Genomic DNA, 15,967 nt, shown 5'->3' with positions numbered 1-15,967 from the left:
TGTGTTTGCAGCAGGAGAGGCACTTTTGATAGAACCAACTACTCGCTACAAGAAAAATAAACTGGCTACAAGAAAAATAACTTGCAACAAACCCACAAATTGCAACAAGAAAAACAACTCGCCACGAGTTGAATGATTTTAACAAACCAAGTACTTCAACAAGAAAAAGATCTTGCCTCAAGAAAATCAACTCTCCACAACACAAACTACTTTCAACAATACAAAGAACTTTCTACAAGCAATACAACTTGCCACAAAAAAACAACTCTTACTTTTAAATAGTTTTATAGCTATTAGATTCCTTATTACCGACTAGAATGACTGACGCTTTCGCTGCTGTTGTAACGATATCGGTTGCTATTCTAACGTTGATTTCAGTCTACTTATTGCAGAAATATGTTTTCCCCCATATTATTGACTTTCTATTTAAATTGTTTTTCATTATTAAGAACAAATATAGGCGAATGCTGGACCTGGAAAGAGTTCCGAGTGATGAAGGAGACAGCACTAGTGACGAGTCTCAAACTAAAGCCAGACGTGAGAGTGACGATCACTAAATTGGCCGATACGGTCGCCAAATTTCTGTTAGCATGGTCTTATTGTAACAGACTTCCGTAAACTGGAGGTTCAAAACATGTTGGCCAATGATACTACTCAGTAATATGGTACTTAAGAATATGAAGCTCACTATTGATTCATGATAATATGAAAAGATGTCAGGATTCCCCTTGACAGTATTACCGCATACAAAATGCTAAGCAAAATAGTCACGAGGCATGTAACATAAACACAAGTAGTACACAACATTCCGTACAGCCATGAAACAAGTAAAGATGTGGTTCAATTCCTTTGGTGTAACGCTTCCAGAAAATGTCATCCTGAGGCACATTCTCCTAACTATTCGAGAAATCCACACTACAACTTATCACATCACAACATGAAGCTACTCAGAAATACGCAAAAGGCAACGAAATTAAACTCATGAGAGAAGGAGAGATAAAAGTTTTTTTTTGTACTTCTTAAAATAACATCGAACCCTTAAGACCCACTGCGCTTTTGCAACCATTTCGAACCACATCACTTACATGAATGCAAGACAGTCAAATGAAAACGCTCAACCTCAAGAGGCAACATAAATTTGCTACAGTTGACAGGAGTCAGAAACTTTATCTACTCTTCATCGGACAGCTCCGAGTACCCTATATGCTCTCATACTCCCCAGTGATCCACGTTTCTAGCCCACCACCAGAACCAACCCCTCACTAGCCTTGTAGACCTGAAACCCACCAATTGCAATAATCAACAAAATCATCACAACTAAAACCCACCTTTTCAAAAAACACATTAATTCACCACCTTTCCAAATTCCGCTCTCCGAGGCTCTTCCGCGGCACTATCGCACTATCTTCCATCAAGCCAAGGCTATCTCGGACCAAATCCCCTAATCCTCAACCACCTTCTTTCAACATGTATACCTTATACTACGGCAATATCGTTCACACGCCTAAACTCGGATCCATCGAGATTCTCTTGAATCACTATGTTGGGATCAATGCACAGGGTACCATTGAGTTTGTGAAGAAGGCTTCTTCCAAGGATGAGGCTCTTGAACTCGTCAAATCTGGTGGTAACGTCAAAGACGAGGAGGTGTCTTTTGTTGATAATTCCCATAAACTGGCCTCCTTCCTCATGCCTGGCTTTATTGACACGCACATTCACGCGTCCCAGTACCCTAACATCGGAATTGGATCTGATCTTCCTTTGCTTGACTGGCTTAACAACCACACATTTGCGCTTGAACTGAAGCTTGACGGTTCAGAGGAGGGGAAACGTTTAGCCAGGGATATCTACAATAAGGTTCTTGACAGGACCTTGTCGAACGGTACAACTTGTGCTTCCTACTTCACCACGGTCAACACGGAAACTACCGAGATATTTGCAGACTTGGCCGCCGAAAAGGGACAGAGGGCTTTTGTGGGAAAAGTTTGTATGGATTGCAATGACTCGTTTCCTTCGTACCAGGAAACGTTGGAGGAGACGGTTGCGAACATGAAGAGATTGGTTGATCATTGCCACAAGTTGGAGTCCAAGGGCGTGTACCGCTCCTTGGTTTGCCCGATCGTGACCCCACGTTTTGCTCCAGTGTGCCTGAGAGAACTTCTCACGGAATTGGGACAAATGGTGAAGCAGTACGACTTGCCTGTGCAATCGCACGTTTCCGAGAACAAGGACGAGATCTCGTGGGTCCAGTCATTATTCCCAGAATGCCCCAATTACACGTCTGTGTACGATAAATTCGGGCTTTTGAACGAGAGGACGATCTTGGCTCACGGAATCCATTTGACTGGTCCCGAGCTCGAGCTTATCAAATCCAAGAAGACATCGCTTGCACACTGTCCCAGCTCGAACACATTCATCACCAGTGGAGAAGCGCCCGTAAAGAAGTATCTTTACGAGGACGGCATCAACATCTCGTTGGGCACGGATCTCGCCGGCGGTTATGAGCAGTCTATTCTTGGGGTAGCCCGGGCCCTGGTTATGGTGTCTCACCACTTGGCAATGGATGCCGAAAAAGACTGCAAAATAGGTGTGGCCGAGGCACTCTACATGGCTACCGTGGGAGGCGCCAAAGCATGCAATTTGGGCAATGCTGTTGGTACTTTGGAGGCAGGCAAGAAGTTCGATGCTCAATTGATCGACCTCGACGTTCCCGGCACCAACGTGGACGTTTTCGATTTCCAGAGACCCGACAGCAACGACAAACCTGAGGCTGTGCAAGACAAGATCCTCAACCTCCTCTACAAGTGGGTGTTCGCTGGAGATGATCGCAACTGTGTGAGGGTTTGGTGCAATGGCCGTGTTGTGGTGGACAAACGCAAGAGCGTGTAGAGGTGACGTCAGGATAGATAGAGATAACAGATGGAAGCAGCCGTATGGATGGGGGCTTCCTGAACCGCGAGGCCTAAAGCAGAGATTGCATTAACGAGGTGCGGTCTGGCTGCAAAATAGCCGCTTTGCGAGGACAAGTCAGAGCTACAGGGTTCTTAGCGAAAAAAGGCCTACCGAGAAGAGAATTAGACTTTTAAAGTTTGGATCTTTAGCAAAGCTGGCTGGCTGTTTTTGGGGCAGTGTTGGCAGGGCTTCTGGTAATACGCAGAGGCTCATACGAGTACTCACATGATAGGCTTCAGCCATGGAGGCTTTTCGGGTCGCTTTTCAGCAACGCCATTGGCAGACGCAGCACATATGGAGGCAGTTCAGCACGGCAAAATCCGTGGGGTCTCCATCTCCAACGGCCCAGCATTGTGTTAAACTTTCTGTGGACAATGGGCCAAGCTGCGAAAGCGAAAGGTCAAGGCTGGTCCAAAGAAACGGCACGGCGAGCCAATAAGAGCCGAGAAATTTACGGCCAGGATTTCTAGTCCAAACATTCAGGCCTCTACCCCATCGATTCTTGTCTTCTCCGGCCCTCCCGGCAGCATTGTGCTTACTAGGGTGAGGCTCTGGGCAGCCTGAAAAGGGCAAATGCGATACCAGAGTGGGCGAGCGGGCCATGCGAGGTCTGCCTAAAACGTCCTTGCAGCGATTTAGCGGGCACTTACTGAAAGGCTGGGGTCAAGCCCAACTGATCTAGAGATTTTTATTGCCATAATGCCTTGTGCAAAAAAGTGTTCAAAAACTTGGAATTCTCCTTCGAACCCTTTTACCAAGGCTGTGGGTTCTCGGCGCCCTTCCGCACTGCCGCGGTGGTTCGTGTCTGTTTTCATCTCTCTGTGCGTCTTGAGACTAATTTTTTTCTGCTAGTTCGCGCTGCACTGTTTTCGTCCAAACTGGTGTTTCTGCCCCGTGATAAGCTATATACTCCAGCTTTTCTGGCTTCCTCCCCGGACTTACTTTCCAGCCAGCTTTCCCTAAACCTTATCCGCCTGTCTGTGAACAGGCCCCACATACAAAAAAAGAATAAAACCCCTGCACCAGGCCTTCTTCCATCCTTCACCTACCCTAGATCAACCCTACGTTTGTCCCCAGATTCACCATGAAGCTCAACTTGTCACCGAAAAAGCTGGCTTCTCGTGAAGAACCGGCTTCTCTGCTTAGGCTGATTTCCCCGGATCAAGCCTCTGGTGCCGATGGCGAAATCTCCCCAGAACTCGTTCCCATAGTCACCTTGTTGTCCGCTCAAGCTCACAGACGTTACCATGAGGGAATCTTCATGTTGTATTCTGATCTCAATAGTGACGGCAAGCCGGGCGACCGTGAGTGGAAGGAGGTGTACGGTATCCTTACAGGCACCCAGTTGGCGTACTGGGACGCTGCCAACTTGGCCCGTTTTAAAGACCAGCCAGAACAGCTTTTCGAAACATCGTCCAAACCCAAGTACTTGAACTTCACAGATGCCATCTTCAACGCCATGCGTGTACTTCCGGCGGCCAAGCAGCAGCTTGAAAATGTGATTATTGTGTCCACGACTTTGAAGAATAGATTCATCCTCCAGTTCAGATCCTACGAGACCTTGGCTGAATGGTACATTGGCCTCCGCTTGGCTACCTACGAATACAACTCTTTACAGGAGGCGTACACGGGCGCTTTGCTCTCGGCTCGTGGTTCCCGTCTTTCCGATATAAGGACCATTTTGGCTGAGAAGCGCTACAACCACTCTGACTGGGTCAAGATTCGTTACGGCTCAGGCATGGCCTGGAAGCGCTGTTACGCTGTGATTGAGCCCTCGCAGTCGAAGAAAAACAAGTTCACGCTGGGCCGTGTGTTGCTCTATGATAACGAGAAGATGAAGAAGCAGAGCTTACTAGGAACCATCACTTCGGCCTCCATGGTCACTGCCGTCTACCCACAGCTGCCATTCTTTATTGACAAGAGTACCATCATGAAGCTCGAAGGTGCAATCAACTTCTCGCTGCCGTCGACCAAAAAGTCCAAAAAGTCTGCCGCTCAGTCTGAAGAAACGTCTCTTTTCCTTATGCCAGAACAACACTCTGCTGTTGCAGGTTACGACACCTTGATCAGATTTTTGATACCGTTGCTTGACGCATTCGGTCTCTACGGTCGTCCTAAGCGTCTTAAGGCCGACAGACTCGACCCCGACTCCCTTCTTTTCGGTTTGCCTACCTTGCCTCGCGTGCATTACCTCATGGTAGGCGATCTTCACCCGCTTGCCGGTACCGACGCATTTATGGGCTGGGATCACGGTAAGTGGACGGAGAACATCAAGCGTATTTTGAAGTCGAAGCTTGCTCAAGGTTACAACGGTTGTGGAAGCTCCAGAGGCAACATGGGTGCATTGAACTCGATGAGTCCCAGAAACAGCCCTACATCGTCTCGCATGCCTTCCAACAACCTACACGAGTCGCCTAACCCTCAGAAGGTGGAGAAGACTAGAAATGCCATTCATCCTCTTTCTCAACCAATGGGTCGTCCTGGCGAAGACGCTCGCAGTGCACCTCAGGCCCAGGCTCAAAGAAGCCAGCATTTGCAGCAGCAGCAACAACAACAGCAGCAGCAACAGCGTCTGCCTCAACGTCTGCCTCAGCGTCACAGACCACCTCCACCTGGTCCAGATCCAGTCATGAAACCAACCGACCAAAGCTTCAACAAGAACGTTCACAACTTGTCGGTCAACACACCTCAGCAGCGCAACCAGCAAGGCTTGGCTCCTGGTGCTATTGGTGCTGGATTTGGTGCCGCCGCTGGTGCTGGTCTTGCTGGTATGACCGACCCACACAAGTCTGTCCAACTCGCAGACATCTATCAAAAATACTCTACTATTGAGAGCCCCTCTGATAGATTCCACGATAGAAACGAGATTTTGAAGGGTGGTGCCGAGGAGATTGAGGAGGACAAACTTCCAACTCTTATGAGAAAGAAGTCGTTGATGCGTGGTGGTATCTACCCAACCACTGATAAGGGCTTGCTTGGAAGTGAAAGCGAGAGCGAGGATGACATTGAAGAGGAAGATGAGGAATCTACAGAGAGCTTGAAAGAACCACCATTGCCTTCTGCAAGCTTGCAGGTTCCTGGCTATGACAAGAGGAACAGCAGTATGTCGCTGGTCCAGTCTCCCACAACTCAATACAACGAGTTTAACAAGCAGTTTTCCAAAACTGTTGAAACCGACGGGCCTTTGCGCAATGAACAATTCGAAAGCAGCAGTGGCGAAGAAGAAACTTCTGAAGAGGAAGAAAGCGACGATGAAGATCCTCCACGTCAATTTGCCTATGGGCAACAACCACAGGGTTCAATTCCTCGTGCAAACCAGCTTCCCCAGCTTCAGCATCTCAACCTCAATGACAATGCCCCTGGTCAGCGCCAGGAGCCCCAAGGCAATCAGGTTTATGGCCAAAGCCAGGGCTCTTCGCAAAGCCAATATGGGCAGCAGATTCAGCAAGCTCTGCAAGGCCAATACAGCCAGCAGCAGGACCCACGTCAAATCTCACTTCAGAAATCAAGACCTTCAAAGAATTTGACTCTGGAGCTCCAAGCACCACCGGAGCACAACAGACCTCGCTACATCATGTCGCCAAACAGCTCGCAGAACTCTCTTCCCCAGACCAAGAGTCCAGCGCCTCAAACGGGCAGTCCAGCTTCTCAGCAGAACCAGACCATCCCATCCACTGTTGTCACTGAACCCAAGAATGATGAATCTTCCCCAACTGTTGCCCCAACAGCTGCTTTCAGAGTTCCTCCTCAACAACCCGTTCAGCAGCCTGTTCAGCAGATGCCACCGGGCCCAGGCCCCCAGCACATGTACCAGCAGCATCCTCAGTACCAGCAGCGCCCACCTCAGGCCCACGGTTACTCCAGTATTCCACCTAGTGTGTCACAACCCAAGAACATGAGACTGCCTCCTCCAACGCAGCATGGACCACCTCAGCACTACCAACAGCATCCACAACATCAACAGCATCAACACCCACACCAGCAGCGTGGCGCTCATCCTTACCAACAGAGAGCTTTCCAGAATTATCAAGCACCTCCACCACAACAAGGTTACCAGCAGCCGCTTCAAAGGGCACCCCACCAATACAACAGTGGCATGCAACCCCAAGCACCCATGCATCAAAATTTGAGCCAACAAAGCGTTCGCTCTTATGGTGATGCTCAACAAGTGTATCAATATGAGGCCCAGCCGGAACACCGCCCTGCTCCCCAGGCCCCTGATGGACAATACGGCCACTATCAAAGATACAAGGCCAATGACCAACAGAACGCTTACCAGCGTCCCTACTAGACCCATCGTGGCCTATCTGTAACATTACAAGATGTGTATTATAAGTATCCATTCGGACTATAAAAAATTCAATATTTGCGAAGACAGTTCATGGGAACAAAACCGTAGCCTTCTCTGTTAAGAAGACTGATGTGAGCTTCATTTCCTTTGTGGAAGTTCATCACAGCAAGGTCTCCAACAACGATGGATATTTCTCCAGCCTGGGATTTAGTATAAGCTTTGATCACCACGAGCTTCGAATCTGATGAAACATTTTCCACCGAGCTCACAGAGCCTTTGGACAAATCTAGCGAAGGAGGTCTTTTGGATTTGTATCCTGGCACAGACAGGTTCTCTTCCTGCTTTTCTTCCGGTTCTTCTTTCTTCAAATTAAATGACTTCATGAACAGAGGCAGCTTCAAGTCCAAGGACAGGATCCATTCAGGATTGACCATTCTGGAAAGACGGCTCAAAAAACGTGGCGGGTTCTTTTCAGTTGTTTCGGTGGCTGTAGGGAGATTCTTTCTTCTTTCAAAAGTAGGCTTTCCTCCGTAAGCTTCTTCAGCATCATAGGTCAAATACTCAGTGGACTTGGACCGGATCTTCTTCCTCAAAAACACCCATCCCAATGCCACAAGCACGAAAAGCGAAATGACCGCAATTGGTATGCCAATGGCCAAACCTAGCTTTGTTCCGCTTGTATTGGAGCCTGGTTCAGTTACCGTTTCTGTCAAGGCCAAGGAAGTTTGAGCCAACTTGAGAGAAGAAGTCAGCGTTGCACGAGCGGAAGAAGAAGATGACGAGGAGGACCGGGTGGATGTTTGAATTGAAGGCTCCATCATTGCTGCCAGCTGTGAAGCAGTAGTTGTCGAGATTGGCTCATAAGTAGTCGTTCTGATAGTAGTGAGCAAGGTGATGGTAGTATCTGAGTCCAGGCCCAGCAGCACAGCCAGAGAAACAGTGTCGTAGACAACTTGGTAGACGGTAGTCATGATGGGAAATCAACAAAAAGGAATCGGGGAGCCTCCAGGTTTATATTGGTGGCTGAGAGTATTGGCTGCAAAATGGTTTCGCCTGCACCGCATCTGAGACACTTGGGTGCATTCTGAAACATGGGGAGCTGGCCACCAAAACATAAAGGACAGAGGAGCTGCAGAAAAATAAAAAAGGGGCGAAGCAAAAGAAGTTTGGAGTTTGTTTCTGGCGGCCAAGGCCTACGTTTGATGTTGGCGGGGCTAGTCGTAAATGCATATATTGCTGATATAGGCTTTGGAGTTCTCGCTAAAGTGCTAATGCAAGACGTATCCGAGACAACGAAGCGACAACGAAGCTAATTCAGCGATAAGGTGTCTAGAGCCGCAAAAGGTTCGTTTAAAAGATGGTCTGGATGTCTCGAGTGACAAGTGTTTTAATTGGAGTCTGTTTGAACTCCCATTGGTGCGCCAAACTGGTCTTATAGTGTTGCCGACAATCAAGTGGGCAAAATGCCGGTTTCTTCCTCGCCGTTGATCTCGTGGGAGCTCTCGACAAACAAGGAGTGGAAGTATTTTCTGTAGATGGCTGCAGCAACGGTACAGCCAATAAGCATGCCCAGCACTATGTCCAGAAAGTGATGTCTGTAATCCTGGACTCTAGAGAGTGCCACATAGGCTGCCAAAATGAGCGGCAATAAACTGAGAATATACAAGTAAACAGGCTTTGAGGCCACGTTCACGGAGAGCTGCAATTGGCCAAAAATCCACATTGCCAAAAACAAAAACGCCGAAAATGAAATCAGCGAATGGCCCAGCGGCGTCAGTCTCATACCATCAATCAAACGCAACTCGCCTAGCGGAGCCGTGCATACCGAAATATCCACAAAAACATCCAAGGGTGTTCCCTCAGGGGCACCACATCTTTCTAAGAAATCAGGACGTGGTCTGCCGACCCAATTCTTCAAAATGTCAGTGATGACACCGGCAACGCTGACAGTTAAAACAGAGCCAAGCAAGGAGACTTGCAACAAGTGCAAAGCCTGATCTTTGTTCTTGCGGTACTTCAAAAAGCTTCCTGTGGTCATCACAATGGTTGGAACAACAGCAGCTAAAAGAAGACACATGGGTCCAGTCACCCTTTCGTGGTGGGTAAAGGGATGTTGGATCGTGTGATCGTTGAGCTTGAATTGACGATTGAACGGTCTGGCATGTTCGGCCACCAAGAAGAAGTATGTCAAAACAACGAGTGTGACGGTCCAATCAACACCATAGTTTCGGAATCTTTTCAGCCTTATATATGTGGTTAAGGTCATGGTGAGGAGAAAAGGAGGGTATGTTCACGTAACTGGGGTCGATCATCTACTATGTAGCACTGACCGCGACTACATAAAGCCAAGCCTGCTAACTCTATCATAATTTTCTATAAACCCGTCAGATTATACATTTTTGTGTCCACCAAAGGGATCGAAATTCGGGGGGATCTGGTAGGAATTCTTGCGGAACAGCTTACTGTTTTTTCCACCGGGACTGGAGTTGGCGGTATCGTCGGTTCTCGTAGTGCCGGACCGTGCACCCGCACCTGCATTATGCTCTGCAACACCAGCGTCGCTCATCTGGGTGAAACCGTAAAACTTGCCATTAAGGTCACTCTCAAGGTTGAGCACTAGACTGTACATGTTGCGCAGATGGAAGTACGTGGGCTTTGGCAATTTGTTGAATTCCTTGACCGAGAAGTTCAAGATTTGCTCGTTGGACAACTCGTACTCTTTTGGAATGCTGCCGAGGGTAGACAATTCGCCGCCAGTAGTCTCCTTTGCCAAGTTGGTGTAGAGCTCTCTTCTATCGTATGGTAAGACAGCACATAACCAGATCCGTGTCTTGTATATCTTGAACAATTCCTTAATTAAACCCCGGAAATCAATCCGTTTGAAACCAGCATAGTAATAGAAGATCAACTTCTTGAAATCACATTGATATTCGACGTTGATAAGCGTCAAATCATTATTGAGTCCTAACTCCTTGATTTTGTTGAAACAAGTGATGAATGCCTTTTTCTCTTCCAAGAACTTGCCGCTCAATTTTTGTATCTCCTTCGGCGTGGCAAAGCGCAACACTTGTTTTGTGGGTAGTGTAATAATAAACTCATTGTCCTCGTTCGAATGTTTGTTAATGATTGTGGATGCGTCCATAGATGTGGAATGTGTACCACCACTGTGATTGCCTTTCACTGATGTACCGCCATTGGCGTCATTGATGGTCAAGGACTTCAAATGCTCAATTTTCTTGAGGAAGTTGAAAAGGATTGCAAACTCCAAATTCACTAAAGGCTCCAAAATCATCACCAAGTCTTTGCCTCTGTCACCATCGACAATCACAAGGTTATCTCTTTCAAGAAAGATGTTCGAGCTGCTAGGGTACGACAACAAATCAAGCTTGCCGTTTTTGTTCACCACAAGACACAACATTTTGTGATTGAATGTGAGGTTGTTCAAGTTCTTGACAAAAGTGATCAACTTTCTGATCACCGGGTTGCCTAGAAGCTCTTGCAACTTATTCAATATCTTGTCGCTCAAATCAACGTCTTGGAAGTACTTGATCGCCGAAAGGAACTGTTGCTTGAGCTCGGGGGAGGCCATGATGTACTGGTCCTTCAACAAGAGCCCATTGTCTAATTTAACAGTCTGGCCAGGAAGCGCCTGGGCGTAGGCAGCCATGTCGACGTTCGAGCCGCTCACCAGAGAGCTGGGGCCCGTGAATGGCGAGCCCTGGTTCTGTGCTGGAGGAGCACCACCCATGTTCATGCCAGCAGAACCAGCCTGCTGATAGGAACCAGAGTGGAATGACGATACCGAGGCCGGTCCGGATGCGAAAAACGGCAGCTGCAGTGGGTGGAAAGAAGGATAGAACTGCTGCTGAGGGACAGCCTGGTAGTCGGCCAATTGAGAGGGCCTTCTTGCCTGAAAGTCGGACAAGTTCGTATTGAGCGAGAAGTTCAGAAGCGAATCGGCAAGTGCATCCTGGCCCAAGTTGGACTGGAACAGAGCACCCAGGGTCAGGCCACGGTGCTGCAGTTGTTGTTGCAGTTGTTGTTGTTGCTGCTGCTGGGAGGTGTTCATGGAGAAGTTGTTGGCCGCTGCGAAAGACGCCAAAGAGTTCTTGTTGGAAGTCGCCGTGGAAGGGTGGAAGGCGGAGGAGGCAGGCCCGGAGAATTGCTGCGAGGGCAGCGACAGCGACGGCTGCTGGGAGCGGGTGAACAGCTCTGCAGCGTAACTGGGTCTCCTGGAGGAGATGTTGCCGATACCACCTTGCAACTCCAAGGGCAAGTGGAAGGTGTTTTTCTGGCTGTGGAAAGGCCCAAAGTCGGCTAGGCCAGGGATATTAGGGCTGCCGTCAAGCGCAAAGCCATTGTGGGCGCCAGTCAAGGGAGAAAACGAGTTGGAGTAGGAGGCCAGGTTCAGGTCGTCTAGGTTGTCAGATCTGTTGCCCAACGCGGATAGTTTCGACTTGAGAAGCAGATCAAAGTCAAGATTCGAGTCAAGACCGGGATCCTGGTGGGGCTGCTGGGGAGCGGTGTCGGGAGCGTATTGCTCAGAATCTGAGTCCTTGTGATGCTGGTGGTGGATTTGCTGTTTCGAAGGTTGGGCTGTGTCGCCAGAACCGTTGGGCGGCTGGATGCCCAGCGAGCCGAGAAAGTCCGGGAACCTAAGACTCATGACTCGGAGGATTTGAGGCAGGGCTCGTGGTGGGGTGGACTAATTGAAGCGGTGATGTTAGGGAAAGATGAAGGATGTGGCGAGGGCTAAAAACAAGCACGAGTGAGGGACACAGGACAGGGCACGAACAATGCTCGAAAGCTGGCAGGACTGGGATATTCTCGGTCAGGGGAGGGTGTACGGGTCTACGGCGGGCGCCAGGGCTTTATTTTTAATAAAAATAGAACGGCGGGGGTGTATGGGTGCGGCTGGGCGGGCTGTGAATTTCTTTTTTGCCGCAAAAGTAACGTGTGGGTATGATGTGAACGGCGTTAATGTGGCGAGTATCTGGCGCCAGGCGGATGCAGATTACCAGGCCTCGTTAAGTGAGCACGAGTGAACGTGAGAAAACAGACGAGCAATGCGAGTGACGTCGGCTTGTATGCAGGACAGAGATTTTGGGACGCTCGCGCAAAAGCTGGGGAAGGATTCTTCATATGAAGCCGCGGCATGGAAGGCTTCCTGAAGCGGTAAAGCTGGGAAGCACGGGGTGGCAGAGGGCCAGGTAGAAAACCCGTACACCAGGACCATGGTAAAGCTGGGAACAGCTGTATTATTGGGTCTGGCGGGTCAAAAGAGAAGGTTAATAGATCAATATGGGTGGTTTCAGCTCGAGAGGCTTTGGGTGTTTGCAGAGGCGGGGTGTGGTAGGGCGGCGGGGAAATAAAGCTGTTTCGCAGCCAATCTAACATGGTTGATATCACGGAGGCTTGAGAGATAAGAGTGGGGCAGCCGTGGTTTAAAGTCTGCTTTTTTGTGGTGCTTTTTTTATGGTCGTTTAAAGTCTGGATTGGGCCAACTTCAGCCAAAATGCTATACGAAGCGTTTTCACCAAACCCATCTGACTTCACCCTACCCTGCCTGTGTTCAGGCCGGCCTCACATGCACTGACTCTCTACGCTTATCAGCTTCTCTACATGGCGGACTCTGACGGGCCCGGATCTCTCCGACACGCCAATGGTCCGAACTCCGTGTTTTCTGAAATGGTAGCACGTTCTGTAAAAGCAACACAGCTAGCTTTCGCATTGGATCTGACAAGGTTAGTTGGTGCTGCAAAGCATGCTAAGTTCCCGAGGTAGCCCGGAACCGAGGCCTGTGGAGTTGGCAGTGAAGTTGGCAGTGGAGCAGCCTGTGAAGCAAAACTACAAGCGTACTTTGTGAAAAGCAGTAGATGTTATCATCGTTGCATGGAGCTTCAAAGGCGTTTCGCAGCCATTGTTGAAGAAACCTGAAGGCAACAGCCATATTGCAACCAGAAAAAAAAAAAAAGAAAAGAAATACCGATCAAAATAAAATTTAAAACCTCAGCTGATACGGCAAGCCCGGACAGGTCGCACAGCTGGCTCCTCGGTATACTGTCACAAGCCTGCCAGAAGCCCTGGAAACCGTTGAGCAATGTCCGGGAGCACCTAAATGATCCGGTTACAGCCGGTGATAGCAAACCGGCACTTCCAGCAGAAAGCCATAGTTTTCGTAAAATCCACCAAACTAATCACTGAACAATGTCAACTGACTAGATCAAGAACAATTTAAATCACCTACACTTCGTTATCAAATTCCTGAATTACCTATGTACCGCGGCCCCCTCGCCGCCCCAAACACCCCATATCTCTCCTGTTCTTCTTCTGTTCTTCTTCTGTGTTCGCCTATTTTGGTGGCGAGGCCTTGGCGAAACCAGTGCCTGCTCTGGGTGGGTACAGCAGGTCAGAGGAGTCGTCGATAGGCTCACAGGTGCACCAGTCCTCTCTGGAAGAGGTGTCCATGACGTTGGAAACGTGGGAACCGCAGCCGGTCCAAGACTTGTGGTGGCAAATGCCGCAAATAGCTGGAGAACACATTGTGAGAATTTTTTGAAAACAAACCTGAAAAACAGTGGCAGCGGCGCCTTTTATACTTTGACCGGAAAGTGACGGAGCGTTTTGGTGCAAGAGCTCGTCTGACGTAAGTTGAGCCGAGGCACATCCGTTCTCCCGAGCGTGAAAGCTGGGGAAGGCGCCCCAGGAAAAACAGAAAATCCGAACTCCGTAAGCCTGGCGCCGTTGACGACCGTTGAGACAGGCACCCTGTCTTCAAATTTTCAAAGCAACAGATTTCAATTTGTAGGCATGTTTTTCAAAATTTCCCCGGATTACGGTTCGACTTCTACCGCACTGGAAAATGGCACCACGGTTGCGAAGGGGCAGCGTCACGGGCGGACATTAAAGTCCGGGCGGGGCCTCAGGGTCTAGGTGCTCAGGCCAGGGAGAGTCGTTTTTTCCTTTGTTTTCCAAGGGTCCCCCCTTGCTTCCCTAGCCGCCTCCGATGTCTCAGAATATCTGCATCTTGCACTTTGGCAGTCTGGGGCAGTCTGGGGAAGAGGCATCGGTTCATCCTTTTGCTCTTTTCAAGATTCCTCAAAAGGAGTCATTTTCAGGCACTTTCATAGCTAAAGAACAGTTGTAGTGTGAGTTAAAAAGATGTGAAGGCGGTCCAAGCCACATGATCCAGGGAGGCCCCGCTTGGAGGTTTTCATGGTCACTGGACTTGAAATGTGGAGGCCAATTGTGGAGCCCAAAATGTGGAGGCCAGATTGTGAAGCGCAAGTATGGCCCCACAGAAGTTTCTGATTTTTGGGTGCTTCTTACATGTGGGGCCTTCTAACCAGGGAGGGTCTGCTCCAGCTTCTGAGGACTCGTACTGGCCCCACAGAACCCCAGATTGGGCCAGCATGACCGCCTCCACTCAAGGGATTCGTTTACGTTATCACATGAATTCGTTGGGTGTGTTTGAACGGCTAAACTGATTCTATCCTCTGCAACGTCAAGTTTCCTTAGGTACGTCTGGGCCACCTAATGGTTGCAAATGTGTGCGGCTGCGATACCACTACCAAACAGCAAATCTACAACCGTCTGGAGAAACAACGATGAAAGAAGTATCGTTTTAAACTCTTCGCTTCTGAAACCGACCTTCATTGTTGCATCACGCCAACCTTCTCTCGCCTCGCCAAACACTCCCCTCCCAAGGCCATAACAACGCCATTCTACAAGGCGTCCTTGTCCACCTACGATAGTCAACTTTTGCTGATGTTTGCCACCGTTTTTCTTCTCGTCTCTCCACCCGCTGTTTACAAAACACTTCCAAAATCTTTGTACATTTACACGGTGTATTTACCTTACCTTGAACCACCAACCTGTTCACGATGAGCCTCGATGACATCACCATCCTCCAAGTCAAGATCCTCGGGGGTGTTGTCAGGAGAGACACGGGTTCCGTCAATCAAGAATCTCAAAGATTCCATCGACTTACCTTGTCTCTTGCAGAAGGCCTCCATCAATCTCTTCATGGGGGTGGTCTTCTTGATCTTGAAGAAGATCTCGGCGGTGCCGTCACTGACCTTCAAGTTGATGTGAGTGCTGTCCGTCTTCTCTTCCTTGGGCTGCTCAGACATGGTTCTTGTTGTACTGGTTGATATCAAGAGATGGTTCTCTGAGCGTTTTTGTTTATCGCCTGGCAATCCCACACCGGGATTATATGCAGGATTTTCTTACCTCTATTGTTGAATTTGCTTCCCTTTTCTTTTCTTTAGGTCGCTTTGCTGCTAACCAACGTGGCAAGCCACATGAATACTGCATACAACGCTCCTACGTCACTTTGATTGGTTCCATGGGTCGTGTGAGTGCTACATACGTCACATGCTGTATGTCATGTGATACGCATCACGTGACCGTGTCCCAATTCCAAATTCCACCCTTTTGGCGAGTTCCATTGATATTTTGTGGTGTAAGCATTCTTAACAGTGGCAAGAGAGGGAGAAGGAAGCTATTCTGTTTTGTTGCTTGTTTGCGGGTCTGTTCTTGGCTCACATATCTTGGAACTTGCATGAGACGCACCATCTAGAAACGTCTTTACAACACTAGAGAGACAAGACTCCTAATATATCCAAGAACTAATGAGAATTTCCTTTAATTTTACTCTATTAAAAATTATTAGTTTCTTAAGGCTGGTGCAGAGTGTACTGTTGGTGTGACAACGAAACACCT

General features: G+C 48.7%; 6 protein-coding genes across 6 annotated transcripts; 2 read left to right on the top strand and 4 right to left on the bottom strand.

Moving 5' to 3' along the window:
- Nucleotides 1-1,467: 1,467 nt before the first annotated feature.
- C7M61_001866 (guanine deaminase) lies at nucleotides 1,468-2,889 on the top strand (the record flags this gene model as incomplete). Its single annotated transcript, XM_024857263.1, has 1 exon — nucleotides 1,468-2,889. The coding sequence occupies one exon, from the start codon at nucleotides 1,468-1,470 to the stop codon at nucleotides 2,887-2,889; it is 1,422 nt and encodes a 473-aa protein (XP_024714399.1).
- A 1,147-nt stretch (nucleotides 2,890-4,036) lies between these two features.
- C7M61_001865 (PH domain-containing protein) lies at nucleotides 4,037-7,243 on the top strand (the record flags this gene model as incomplete). The annotated part of the gene is made up of 1 exon (XM_024857262.1): nucleotides 4,037-7,243. One exon carries the CDS (start codon nucleotides 4,037-4,039, stop codon nucleotides 7,241-7,243), a length of 3,207 nt encoding a protein of 1,068 aa, XP_024714398.1.
- Nucleotides 7,244-7,311: 68 nt separating this feature from the next.
- Nucleotides 7,312-8,214, bottom strand: FUS1 (Fus1p; the record flags this gene model as incomplete). Its single annotated transcript, XM_024857261.1, has 1 exon — nucleotides 7,312-8,214. The coding sequence occupies one exon, from the start codon at nucleotides 8,212-8,214 to the stop codon at nucleotides 7,312-7,314; it is 903 nt and encodes a 300-aa protein (XP_024714397.1).
- A 479-nt stretch (nucleotides 8,215-8,693) lies between these two features.
- On the bottom strand, nucleotides 8,694-9,509 carry C7M61_001863 (phosphatase PAP2 family protein; the record flags this gene model as incomplete). The annotated part of the gene is made up of 1 exon (XM_024857260.1): nucleotides 8,694-9,509. The coding sequence occupies one exon, from the start codon at nucleotides 9,507-9,509 to the stop codon at nucleotides 8,694-8,696; it is 816 nt and encodes a 271-aa protein (XP_024714396.1).
- A 123-nt stretch (nucleotides 9,510-9,632) lies between these two features.
- Nucleotides 9,633-11,909, bottom strand: PSP1 (Psp1p; the record flags this gene model as incomplete). The annotated part of the gene is made up of 1 exon (XM_024857259.1): nucleotides 9,633-11,909. One exon carries the CDS (start codon nucleotides 11,907-11,909, stop codon nucleotides 9,633-9,635), a length of 2,277 nt encoding a protein of 758 aa, XP_024714395.1.
- A 1,685-nt stretch (nucleotides 11,910-13,594) lies between these two features.
- On the bottom strand, nucleotides 13,595-15,375 carry C7M61_001861 (small ubiquitin-related modifier; the record flags this gene model as incomplete). The annotated part of the gene is made up of 2 exons (XM_024857258.1): nucleotides 13,595-13,747; nucleotides 15,118-15,375. The coding sequence occupies 2 exons, from the start codon at nucleotides 15,373-15,375 to the stop codon at nucleotides 13,595-13,597; spliced, it is 411 nt and encodes a 136-aa protein (XP_024714394.1).
- Nucleotides 15,376-15,967: the final 592 nt, after the last annotated feature.

Source organism: Candidozyma pseudohaemuli (assembly GCF_003013735.1).
Source record: "Candidozyma pseudohaemuli strain B12108 chromosome Unknown scaffold00003, whole genome shotgun sequence".
NCBI lineage: Eukaryota > Fungi > Ascomycota > Pichiomycetes > Serinales > Metschnikowiaceae > Candidozyma > Candidozyma pseudohaemuli.
This window is presented reverse-complemented; position numbering and strand designations above follow the sequence as displayed.